Below are 12,890 nucleotides of genomic sequence, written 5' to 3'. Positions count from 1 at the left end.
TTTTTTCTTTGTTTTACTCAATATTTATTTTTACGTGGCTGTTGGTGCAGGTTTTCTGGTATTTACCAGCTATTTAATCCTATTTAAACTAAGGAGGTCCCAATTCGATATTTATTATCGGCCTCCGCTCCCAAATTGGTGTAAAGTGTATAAGAGGGAATCAGATTAGGTCAGAATATTTCACTGACCTAAAGCATTCCCTTAATTGTCATGGTTAATCCGTTCCACAAAGTACAATGGAGATAGATTTTATACACATATATGATATGTTTACATATACATCCTTGATATTTGCACTGTGGACTTGTATTACAGAGATTGTTAGGAAATACTATTAAAAATGTATCGTTTACCAAACCAAAATCGAATTAGTTATCTGACTCCATTAACCAAACACAAACTTCATTCTCCTAAGAATGCATGCTCGTTTCTTTTTTGGGAAAAGATGGACAAGAATAGCTAGCATTTTCACACGGGGGCAGATTTATTTCTTAAAGTATTTAACTAAGTGAATTCCATCGAATTAGCCGAATTATTGTCGCTCTTCGTCGAACCTCCTTTCTCGTCCTCCCTCGATCTTCTTCAGATCTTCCCACGTCTTTTCACAAGCTGGCGTGCCGGCTCCTCCCATGGGCGTGCTGACTCCTCCCATGGGCATGCCGACTCCACCCATGGGCGCGCCAGGTGCCAGCTTCACCACTTCCCTGCCGAAGGGTGTCGCAATGTCTAAAAAACTCAGATCAGCAGAGCTTGTCAGAACAACTTTTCCAAACAATGTCTGCCTTCCTGCGTCACAGAGGCTCCTCTTACGTTAGCCCTCATCCCAGTTCCTACTGTTTTGTGTAAACATCATTCTCCACTAGGTTACATTGACCTCTCCCCACAGCTCAGCCAGTGAATATCATTTGCATTTAAATGTAATTTGTATTTGATCGTATAAAATATAAAATCTTTCAATATGAATGATAGACGCAAATTCTGGCTTACCCACTTAAAAAGCCTCCGTGCATTGTTTTTTTTTCTCAAATAATTTACATTTCATTTTCTGCCACCACTACAAAAACAAGTTATATTTATCCATTTATAGTGCAAGTCCACACTTTTTGTAAGCCATGTACAAGCACTGCTTGGTAAACAGGGAAATGGATCACGCTTTTGGAGCTAGGCCCAAACAAGCACAGTACTTTGTCAATTTTGGTGAGTGACATAAGGTTACCATGTAACCCTTTATTTTATGCCAAAAATTAAATGCCGAAATTTTGTCTATTAGTGTTATGACACCGCTCATGCTTGCCACCCTGATCTGCTTGCATTCGCTTGTTAATTGGTGTGTAAATCTTTCGTTCAAACACTTGCAAAAATTCAAATTCTGATCGCATTCCGACTATCCCCTGCATGTAAACATAGTCATTTATAGCGTGGGTGTATTTATCGGGAAACATCCTGCAAGAAAGAATGCAGCTTTGCAACCTCCAATTGGCACCCAAGAAAAAAAAATCTAATTAAAGAATTATTTGAAGTGTACCGTAAATTCCGGACTATAGAGCGCACCTGATTATAAGCCGCACCCACCACATTTTAAGAGGAAAACCGATTTTGTACTTCCACAAGCCGCACCTGTATATAAGCCACATGCGCCCACATTAAAAAAATGTAACACAAACACAAAATTAACCCAAACCCGACTTTAAGTCCCGCGATTGGAACTGAATGTCCTTCATAAAATTTCACAGTCCAAAAATCACAGTCGGCAAAATGAACAGAAAATGATACCGGTACTTAAGGTTTGATGCAGACCTGCAGAGTCTGGGTCCCGTTGAAAGTAATCCAAGGAAAAACGTGTATATTTCCAAAGGTTAGGGTCGGAAGAATATATATCCACTATTGTCCGCCGCATCCACAAACACTCACCTCTACCGGTCACCACTTCCCGTCGGCCGGCGTTTTTTTTGCCCCTTCTTTTTTATTCGCCTGTACAAAACATATCAGAATAAGTCTCTGAAATAAATACATTACAAAAATATACAGTTGCAAATACATATTATACATGGTTACACATATTTACAAAGAAAGACGGTACACCGAGAGAGTTTTCAAAGCTTTAATAATAATAATATAACTTTCATCCCAAACGGTGCCTGTGACAGGGCAGTTAATGGTAGCAACACGCTCGCAACACAGTAAACGGGTCTGGTAAAAAACATATGGTACATGTAAAAATCATGGGTAACCGTCCTCATCTTCCTCCTTAGAACTGAAGCCATCAAAGTCGTCTTCTTCAGTGTCGGAAAGAAACTTTGTCCCACGCTCCCTTATTCCAAAACACGCTAGCAACACGCTCGCTCCTTCTTTATCGGACTGCTGGATTGCTTTTAGCTTGAAAGCTGCGTCATGTGCCTTTCTTTTTGCATTTTGCATGATGAGGGTATGTTTACGCTAATTTAATTTATGCACAAACCAAGAAGTTGCAGTCTTCCTCGGCACATATATTCCACCGGTCTAAAGCTTACCTTCTGTACTCGAGCGCCGCTGGCGGCCGTTAGAAAAGTTACATAATTTGGCCGCATCACTGAATAAGCCGCAGGGTTGAACGTTTGGGAAAAAAGTAGCGGCTTATAGTCCGGAATTTACGGTAAATGTTTTATGATTCATAATCTGTCAATATGAAATGTATCATGGCTTTAATGTAAAACAATTTATCTCCAAAATCCATTTTATGGGTATTTTAAAATGTCTTATTTTGCATGTTTTCTTTAGGTAACAAAGTGTCACAAACAGTGAATTTAGTAAATGCAGAGAAGGAGCCCTTTCACTTCACCGCCTTGCAACCATCATTACTCTGTGAGGACCAAGAGTCTAACCTCATTTTGCAGCCAATGTCAGGCACAGTGCCAGCCAAAGACAGGTTAGATACGTAAAAGCCAGCATTTTATGTCTTAAAATGCAAAGAAAACAATAATTTTTGGGCTTAACCTGTTGTTGCAGGTTTCCTTTGTCAGTGTCCTTTAGTCCTTGCCGGCAGGGCTACGTAAGCTTCAAAATGACCTTGAAAGTGAAAAGAAAGTCAAAGCTCCTCAGCCTTACTTGTAAGGCCCATTGTTTTACAATTACTGCTTCGGTCCAAGTGGAGAATCCAGACGGAGGTCTCAGAGAGCTGAGTCCAGACATTTTAAACAGTTTCGATTTCGGAAAGGTAAGTATTTTGGCTCGAATCTGAACCACTACTATAAAAAGTACTAAAGTGAGTCACCGGTCATCTGACTATGTGTTTACTATAGGTGGGGCTTTCCGAGCAAGCTACTTTTAACATTCTGGTGACCAATACAGGGAGACACAACAGCGATGTGAACTTTGAGCTGGAAGGTCCAAGTGAGCTCCTTCCAAACTTAGTTACAAAACCCAAAAATTCCTCTATAGCTGTTGGGGAGAAGCTGCAATCAGCAGTTTTCTTTTCTCCTCGGAGCAGTTGCACCCTCACTGATATCAAGCTGAAAATCAAGGTAAGATGCGGTCAGCCACAAAACATCTTTGAATTCAGATTTTTCTAAAACATTTGAATTATTTACAAATTGGTCATTTTACGTAAAAAAATATCCTGTTCTGTTGCCAGATAATGTTGCTCTTTTTAAGTATTGTTTTTTTTCCCCTCATAGTAGAATTTTTTTAAAACCTATTCTTGAGTTTTTAAATTCTGAAAAATGTAAATGATGAATATTCAGAATGAACAAAATCATAATTTTATGATGAGCAATTCTAAATGTCAATATAAAATACGACACATTGCATTTATAATTAAAATATTTGACTTATTCTACGATTTTGCCCAGTTTGACGATTATAATTTTCTCATCAAAGTGTCTTGAATAGGAATAATATTTTTTTCTTAGTGTGTACTAGTAAAATAACATTATATTTTGTATTTTAGTATATCTTTATATAGATTTCAATAGAATTATTTTTTTTTTTGAGTTTTTTTCATTCTGGTAAAAAAAAGGCAATTAATACTTAGAATAAATAAAATTATATTTTTATGATAATCATGTTACGTTGTCTGAATGGTTGGACCCTGAAATTCAGAGATGTGAGACAGGAAAAGTTTTACAAGTAGAATGCAGGTGTTGCAGGCAGGGAGCAGGCTGGCTGGAATCAAGAATTTAATGGGACAGGAAACAAATATGGGAAGACGAGAAACTGCAGGTAACAATGGAACTTGCAGAAATAAAGTCTCGTTAAGAGCTGTGGTCCAAGGCAGGGATTCCAAATACCTCCACAACGGAATTCACCAACTGCAAAGCTTATATAGTCCATTGATGATCCGATCAGTGTGTACCAAGATAGGATAAGAAAAATTAAGAAAACTAGAAAAAAGATAAGACTAAAAGATTGTTCCAATATTATAACAATGAAGCTCATTTAAAATCTATATGTATGTATCTTCTTAATTTTTTTTTCAAATGCTATGTCAATATGATGAGAATAATAACAATAAAAATAATAATAAAAGTGCGGTACGGCGGATGAGTGGTTAGTGCATCCGCGGCACATTTCTGAGGTCATGGGATGAAATCCAGCTACCAGCCTTCCTGTGCGGAGTTTGCATGTCTTCCCCGTGGTTGCATGGGTTTCCTCCAGGCACTCCGGTTTCTTCTCATATTCCAATAACATGCATCTCAGGTTAATTAGCTGGTCTAATTGTCCCTAGGTGTTAATTACCGAGTGAGTTGTCTGTCCCTGTGTGCCTTGCAACTGGCTGGCAACCAGTTCAGGGTGTCCCCTGTCCACTGGCTGAAGATAGCTGGGATGGGCTCCGGCACCCCCGCGACCCTACTGGGGATAAGCAGCGCGGATAATGGATGGATAATATTGTCATTTTGAAAATTAATTGAGGGAATATTTTGGCTGTGCAAAGTTTTCTGTTTATTTTATCAGCGTGATAACAATTAACATTTTTAAACAGGACTTTTTTCAACTTCTGTGCCTTTTGACTATTTCACATATCCTCTCTCTCTTTCTTAAGGTAACCAAAGGCCCATTGTTTACAATCGCAATTGATGGCCAAGGTGTGGCACCCGAGCTTGAATTCTCTTTCAAAAAGTACAACTTTGGCCTGAACTTGGTGTATTGTTCTGGCATGGTGCCGGCAACCCACACTCTTGTGTTGAAAAATAAAGGCAATAGGGACATCAGGTTAGTTGCTCCAGAATTGGTCCCTGTGAGGTCAAGTTCTTCAATGAATTCATCAAGGAATGTACTGATTGATTGATTTTTCTTCTTTTTCTCAGTGTCAAGTGTGAATCGAGAAGGTGCTCTTTCCTGGAAATTGGATTCAAACCAGATGTTCTGTTGCCTGGTGCGGTGGTCGAGGTTCCCATCACGTTTTATCCTCGAGAGGCACGGCCTTATCACGAAAATGTCACTTTCTTGATCAACAGCTGCATTAAGGAATATGTGGAAATCTGGGGAGAAGGAGTTGAACTCAAGGTGCTACATGCTACATGAACATTTCATATCGTTTAGCTGATATTCGGTTTTTCGTATTCTGGACTAGAAGTAACATTTTTTCATTGGTCTACTTATTGTTCCTTTGACTTATTTAATTGTACAGTTTTTGGGGATCCCTATTACGTATGTAACATGGTTATTTTTATTCGGTTCTCCCATCTGTTATTTGGATCTCCCGTCCGTTTTCCCCAACCATAAGTCCTTACTTCTTTTATAATTCAACGTTTCACTATAGTTTAATTTACATGACTCATCCGCTTATCGCTGTATTTTTTTCATAACTGAGACTTAAGGTCTGTAGCATACACTGGAGATCAAAATCCAGAGAACAATTTATAAAAAAAATGCAATCATTTTGAAATAATAACATTGTTTCTGTTTAACAGTTTAAGGACATTTTGTTGTGTCTATACCATGCTACTAAAACACTTTTTCACTAAACAGATAAGGCATTTTAACAAAAAAACTGTATTTTTCCCGAAAATGCACAGCTTAAAATTGCAGAGCACTATCAGGCGCCTCCCACTTAATCGTGATAATCTAGCACACGGTGCTATTTTCCTTGATTATTTGTCAACCCCTATATAAAGGGCATTTTAACTGCCAGTCTCCCTGACTTTGCAAGATGGTGGGCCGTTCTAAAGGGACTAAAAGCCTCCGGAAACAGGTTGTCCGGATGTAAACCAAAGACCCTTTCAGCCATAGCAAAACAAGTTGATCGTTCCAAATCTGGGCAGCACAGCGGTACAGTGGTTAGCGCGTGTGCGGCACAGTTCTGAGGTCATGAGATCGAACCTCCTGTGTGGAGTTTGCATGCTCTCCCCGTGCCTGCGTGGGTTTCCTCCAGTTACTCCGGTTTCTTCCCACATTCCAAAAAACATGCATGTTAGGTTAATTGACCAGTCCAAATTGTCCCTAGGTGAGAATGAGCCAGCAAATGGTCTGTCCCTTTGTGCCCTGCGACTAGCTGGAACCCAGTTCAGGGTGTCCCCTGCCCACTGCCCGAAGAGAGCTGGGATGGGCTCCAGCAACCCAACTGAGGATAAGCTGTGCAGATAATGAATGGATGTTTCCAAATCTATTATTTTAAGAATATAAAATACTTACAAAATTACACACTAATTCAAGTCACCCAAATGCAAGAGAGGACAGGTCACTGCAGAGAATGTAAGTGGGTATCGTTTCCATATCGCAGCTGGAATTGCTCGCCGGTTCAGTGCTGAACATAGTAAAGATCTGTCTCGCCGTAAAGTGTTTGGACTGAAGGCCCAAGCCTCTTATTACCAAAAAAAAACAAAAAAAAAAAAAATAAAATTGCTGAGAAGCATGTTGTGTGGACAGAATAAAAGTAGTCCAGAGTTCACTCAATTGATGAAAGCAAATTTAATTTAATTTGGTCTGTAAGGAAGCATTATGTTCGGCGACACATTGGAGAAAGAGTCAAGTCAAGTCAAGTGATTTTTATTTGTATAGCCCTTAATTACAAATAGTATCAAAGGGCTTCACAGGTTATTACACAGACTATTTTTTCAGACTATTATTACACCAACCCCTGATCTTGAATCAACATGAGGGCAAGGAAAAACTCAAAAACCTCAACATGAGGAAAATGAAGAAACCTTGAGAAGGGACCGCACATGTGGCATCCCCCTTCCAGGACTAAACCCAACGGGTATAAAAAAACGCCAGTGAAAGGTGGAAGAGGAAGGGTCATGGTTTGGGGCAGCAGGAGTTGGGCCTCTTGTACAGCTACATGGCTGTGTATCAGAACCTTCTTCAACAACACATGGTTGTGTTGCATTCATCCCCCAATCAGTCTGCATCTTCATGCAGGACAATTCTCCTTGCAAAATCGGTAAAGAATTTCCCTTAAGGTGTGAACATTTATCTCATGGCATGTCCTGTCCAGAGTCCTGATCTCAACCCAATAGAGAACCTAAGGAAAATGCTTGTTGACACAGTTATGGTCAAGAAACCCTCTACCATCACAAATGTGGAAGAGGCTAGAAAAAGAGTGGACCAAAATCTCACCATTGCAGTGTGAGAGACTAGTGCTATCCTGTGGCTGCAGATGTGCTGAAGTCATTCACAGAAAATGCCTGTACACTTCTTAGTACGGGGCAGCACAGCGGCGCAGTGGTTAGCGCGTGTGCGGCACAGTTAAGGTTAAGGTCTTGGGAACCTCCTGTGTGGGTTAAATCCACCTACCGGACTTCCTATGCGGAGTTTGTATGTTCTCCCCGTGCTTGCGTGGGTTTCCTCCGGGCACTCCGGTTTTCTCCCACATTCCAAAGACATGCATTTCAGGTGGATAGGCCGCTCCAAATTGTCCCTAGGTGTTAATGAGCGAACGAGTTGTCTGTCCCTGTGTGCCCTGGGATTGGCTGGCAACCAGTTCAGGGTGTCCCCTGCCTACTGCCAGATGATTGCTGGGATAGGTTCCAGCACCCCCGCGACCCTACTGAGGATAAGCGGTGCAGCTGATGAGATGAGATGAGATGAGACTTCTTAGTAATTACTGACTGTTGTAACATTCAGATTTTTCCCATGCCAAGGTCGCTATTCTCTAATTTTTATCAGTGCATTTTCTGAACTTCTTCTTTTTTTGTGAAATGCTTTTAGTCGTCTTATGACATAGACACAATACATTGTTATTGAACTGTGGAACAGTGAAGACGGTATTATTTAAAAATGATTTATTTTTTATCAGTTGTTCTCTAATTTTGGTCTCCAGTGTATAATTTTTTCATGCCAGACTGTTTTAGCTCTGCCCTCTGTTTTTACTTATTATTTTAGTATATTCAGACTTATACACTGCCACTTCTGTCTGCTAACTGCTTGTGACTGCTTATCAGATTGCTCACATCATATATCTATCATTTTGTCCTAGTTGGGAGTGTTAGCTCCTAAGCATCAGAAGGTGAAACTTGGAAATCTGACACCCGGTCAGAAAGTTGTAAAACGAGTGCAGCTCGTCAACAGAAGTATTTTGGATGTTTCTTTCTTCTTACAGCTTGACACCAAAAAGCCAATTGTTGAAAGCAAGGTAAGTGAGGATTAAATACCGTAAATTCCAGACTTCAAGCGCACTGATTAAAAGCCGCATGCTCAAATTTAAGAATGAAACTCAATTTTGGCACACACCTGATGCCAACCGCTTGCCCACACACACCTGAAGCAGAATTCAGCTATATTGCAAGTTGCTAACGTCACATGTTTTCAGATCACGCGATAATTCAAGATGGTGACTACGGGAGTGATCATGAACACGAGCACATGTTTACTACAATGCTGAAATAAAAAACAAATTTGGGCTGTGTCACGTAAAATGTGAGCCCTCTATTTCTAGACAATAGCGGCAGGTCAACCATACTGTAGAGAATAGTGCCAAATTGCACATACACATACATGTTTTTTTATGCTTTTGTCATTGGTGGTTGCCACGTTAACTGACCAAATTGCATTTGCTTATCATCGTTTTTTAACGATTAGTGTCTCTAGTGACCTGACAAGAACTTTGATGTTACGAAAAGAGAACAGAAGCATTTTTGATGGATAACCTCCTCTGCAGTTCAATTCGAATGTGTAAATTAAGGATTTCTTTGTGAAAAAGTTTAAATCTCTTAAGTACAAAGTCAATATTGAATTATGTACAGTCAACCCCCCCCCGTTATGCCTCTGTCATGTATTACTGTATATGATAAATGTTGGCAAAAATATTGACTTATTTCTCCTCCAGAAGGGCATCACAAATGTTTTCAGACATCACTGTGGTGTTTTGTATTTAGAGCACATGTGGAAAATGGCAGCTGGCCATTATCCTCTGTCCCCCACACATCTGACATATTTACAATAACGGAAATTCTAATTATATGATTTAACTGCACCTCAGTGAACTTCTCATTCATTTTATGAGTCTACGGTTGCCGGACAAAATGTTTTTCCCACCACAAAAAAATTAAAAAAAGAATAGGCCGCACCATAGTTAAAGCCGCAGTGTTTAAAATGTCGCAGCAAATTGTAGTCTGGAATTTACAGTAAGTGGTAAGTGAGCAGTTGCACATGACCTTTTCTCTGCTTTTCCACCTCCAGGATTTGTCATTCAGTCCAGAAACCGAGCTGTGCCTCAAATCTCTTCAAGGTTCATGTAACGTGGAAATCATGTTCACACCCCAACAACGTATTTGTCCCTTCACCGCTGAGCTGCAAGCCGAGATTGACAACTATTTACATCCGCTGTTAACAATGCAGGGCTGCTGCCAGGTAAATGCAATCCTTGATGCTAAGTGAATCAATGAGTGAGTGAAAAAATATTCAATCAATGTGTGCACATGTGTGACCTTGTGTAAAATTTGAGACACTAACACAGGGGTGAAGAACAAGTTTGACACAAAGATTTACTGGCAAAATACAGGGATGAAGAAAATGGGATATGATTGAGATTGAAAATACTGTGTTTAAAACTATGGTTAACGATACGATACCAACGTTATCACGACAACCCTGTATGTAACATCCCACATGCCGACATTTCTTGTGTAAATACCATGTAAATTATAACTATAGCCTTATCCCCCTTGTCTTATAACATTATCTTCTCTGTTCCTTTATCTTCTTGCTCATACCTCACTATGAATGTGTAAAACTGGAGTGTCATGCCCAATTTCGTTGTCACAATATGTTAGCCCATTTGTAGCAATGACAATAAAGGTATATTCTATTCTATTCTATTCTATTCTAACTTTGTTGTTATTGTTGCTATTATTATATCATAACTGTTATTATAAATATTATTTTTATTGTTGTTATTATCATTGGTGCCGCAGTGATGTTTGGTAACTAGTGGCATTATGACGTTGAGGGATGGGTATTAGGAAGATTAGTGTATAAAATATGTGATTATTGTAATTATTATAATTATTGATATCTGACCTATGTAATAAGTATATCCATGAGATTTTGTTATATGAGACACAAGAGGAGAAGAGGATTGGTAAAATGTATTTACCGTAAATTCCGGGCTATAGAGCGCACTTGATTATAAGCCGCACCCACCACATTTTAAGAGGAAAACCGATTTTGTACTTACACAAGCCGCACCAGATATAAGGCGCATACGCCCACATTAAAAAATGTAACACAAACACAAAATTAACCCAAACCCGACTTCAAGTCCCGCGATTGAAACTAAATGTCCTTCACAGTCCAAAAAGCACAGCCGGCAAAATGAACGGAAAATGATACTGGTACTTAAGGTTTGATGCAGACCTGCAGAGTCCGGGTCCCGTTGAAAGAAATCCAAGGAAAAAAGTGTATATTTCCAAAGGTAAGGGTGGGAAAAATATATCAGATGAACACATTTACTCACGCAACTCCTTTTTCTTTAACCAACTTTTTACCCCCTCTTTCTTTCCTTGTTTGTCCCATACCTTTAGCGGTCCCCACTTAAACTCGGCACCCCGCGTTTGTTCCGCCCCTCATTTTTCGTTCACCCGTGCAAATCAGAATAAGTGTCTAAAATTAATACAAATAAATACATTACAAAAATATACAGTTGCAAATACATATTGTACATGGGTTACACATATTTACAAAGAAAGACGGTACACCGAGAGAGTTTTCAAAGCTTTGATAATAATAATATAGCTTTCATCCCAAACGGTGGCTGTGACAGGGCAGTTAATGGTAGCAACACTCGAGCGCCGCTGGCGGCCGTTAGAAAAATTACATAAATTGGCCGCATCACTGAATAAGCCGCAGGGTTGAAAGTTAGGGGAAAAAGTAGCGGCTTATAGTCCGGAATTTGCGGTAATAGGGAAGATAAAGGGGTTGGGAAAATAAGCATCTGCTTCTGACTACCCCTTTTCGAACATGTTATATAATATTAATTTGTTGTTGACTCATTGTTTTTGTTATTTTTTTATGTTCGAAATAAAGTTTTCATTCATTCATTCAAGAGCCGAAATTTTTAACTGAGAGTCAAAGAGCCACACCACACACTGACCTGCCATGACAGACAGATACACACAAACACAAACAATTAAAAACCTATTATTTCTCATAACACACTCATCTCCTAACAATACAAGTATTGTTCTTGTGTTGATTTCAAGGAAAGTGTCCACCCTAACTACACAAAAAAAACTAAACATGAAACAAGTTAAAGAGCCACAGTATATAGAAAATATGATGAGGCAAAGAGCCGCATTTTTATTGGCCAGGAGCCGCATGCGGCTCTAGAGCCACGTGTTCGCCACCCCTGCACTAACATGAACAGCTCATTGCTTGCTGTTAAATATGATGACACTTTTCTGTTTTATGATTTCAGGGGGTAGACGTGCGTCTTGAACACGAACACTTAGGATTTGGTGCGATTGTCCAGCATTGTCAGGGCAAAAAGAAACTTGTAATGATCAACACAGGAGAACTTTGTGCACGGTAAGCTCGACTTTCAGACTTTGTTAAAAATGGGGTGTGTAGTTTGAGGTGTCTACAAGTTTAAAATTAAATATTAGAGATATTTCATGCTCGTGCTTTTTGTTTTATTTTATTCTAGGATGAAAATGGTGAAAGTTATAAAAGGACTGTTTAAAATACAGTCCAAATACCAACCAAACCCAAACCCCATACAAGATGAAAAAATAACCACATCTAAGTGTAAAGTTGGCTGTTTTGAGATATGTGCATTTCTCAGAATTCAATACAATAAAATTAATCTGTTTTTATATTTCTAAATATAAAAACAATTTCTCTCACACACACATATAGTCACGTTTCAAACATCAGACGAATTTCATCTTTTATATGTTTCTCTATCTTATATCCTTTTATTGTGAAGTTGCGCTCATGTGTGTTCCTTTTCCTGTTTATGTGTCAACTCAAAATAAACCACACCCCTGACCGGAAGTAGCCAGTTCTGTCGGAGAGATTTTGGCGAGATGGCCTTCCGACAGTGCTCTCTCCTTCGCAAGGGAGATTTCAAAACTTAATGACTGATTTCATCTGAGTAATTCTGCCAACAGAGAGTTTATATAATATATAGCTTTAACACTAAGATAGACACGAACTTGCATGCGACACTCAAGCAGATTGACAGAGGCTGCGATAATTATTTTAGCCAGAAGATGGCATCAGCGAATAAAATAGTTTAAAGTTACGGACACAGCCATTAAAAAGAACAAAGGCAAGATATTTGGCATATTTTTTAACTATGTTTCTTTTAGAGTTGTTCCAATTGTTTGTTGATATCGGGCACCATGCTGTTGCTAGACTATGTGATCAAATTTGATAGGATTTCATCTTAAATCTCTTAGACACGATTAATATTCCATTTTTTTCTCTTTTTTATGCAGTAGCGTCTTAAAGTTGCATATCTTCTAGTTCGATGG

The 12,890-nt window shown here is 39.1% G+C and overlaps 1 protein-coding gene across 1 annotated transcript in view; it reads left to right on the top strand.

Annotated features, from left to right (window-relative positions):
* hydin (HYDIN axonemal central pair apparatus protein) overlaps positions 1 to 12,890 on the top strand; it is a 125,134-nt gene that overhangs the window by 97,037 nt on the left and 15,207 nt on the right. The window contains exons 76-83 of the mRNA XM_088339667.1: positions 2,758 to 2,905; positions 2,986 to 3,193; positions 3,279 to 3,500; positions 5,018 to 5,187; positions 5,283 to 5,481; positions 8,393 to 8,548; positions 9,595 to 9,765; positions 11,831 to 11,940. Coding sequence (XP_088195793.1) covers positions 2,758 to 2,905; positions 2,986 to 3,193; positions 3,279 to 3,500; positions 5,018 to 5,187; positions 5,283 to 5,481; positions 8,393 to 8,548; positions 9,595 to 9,765; positions 11,831 to 11,940 — 1,384 coding nt within the window. The remainder of the gene's footprint in view (positions 1 to 2,757; positions 2,906 to 2,985; positions 3,194 to 3,278; positions 3,501 to 5,017; positions 5,188 to 5,282; positions 5,482 to 8,392; positions 8,549 to 9,594; positions 9,766 to 11,830; positions 11,941 to 12,890) is intronic.

Source organism: Urocampus carinirostris, chromosome 7, assembly GCF_059441175.1.
Source record: "Urocampus carinirostris isolate Australia breed hairy pipefish chromosome 7, RoL_Ucar_1.0, whole genome shotgun sequence".
In the NCBI taxonomy this organism is placed as follows: domain Eukaryota; kingdom Metazoa; phylum Chordata; class Actinopteri; order Syngnathiformes; family Syngnathidae; genus Urocampus; species Urocampus carinirostris.
The sequence above is the reverse complement of the archived record's forward strand: the minus strand, read 5'-3'. Positions and strand labels throughout refer to the sequence as shown.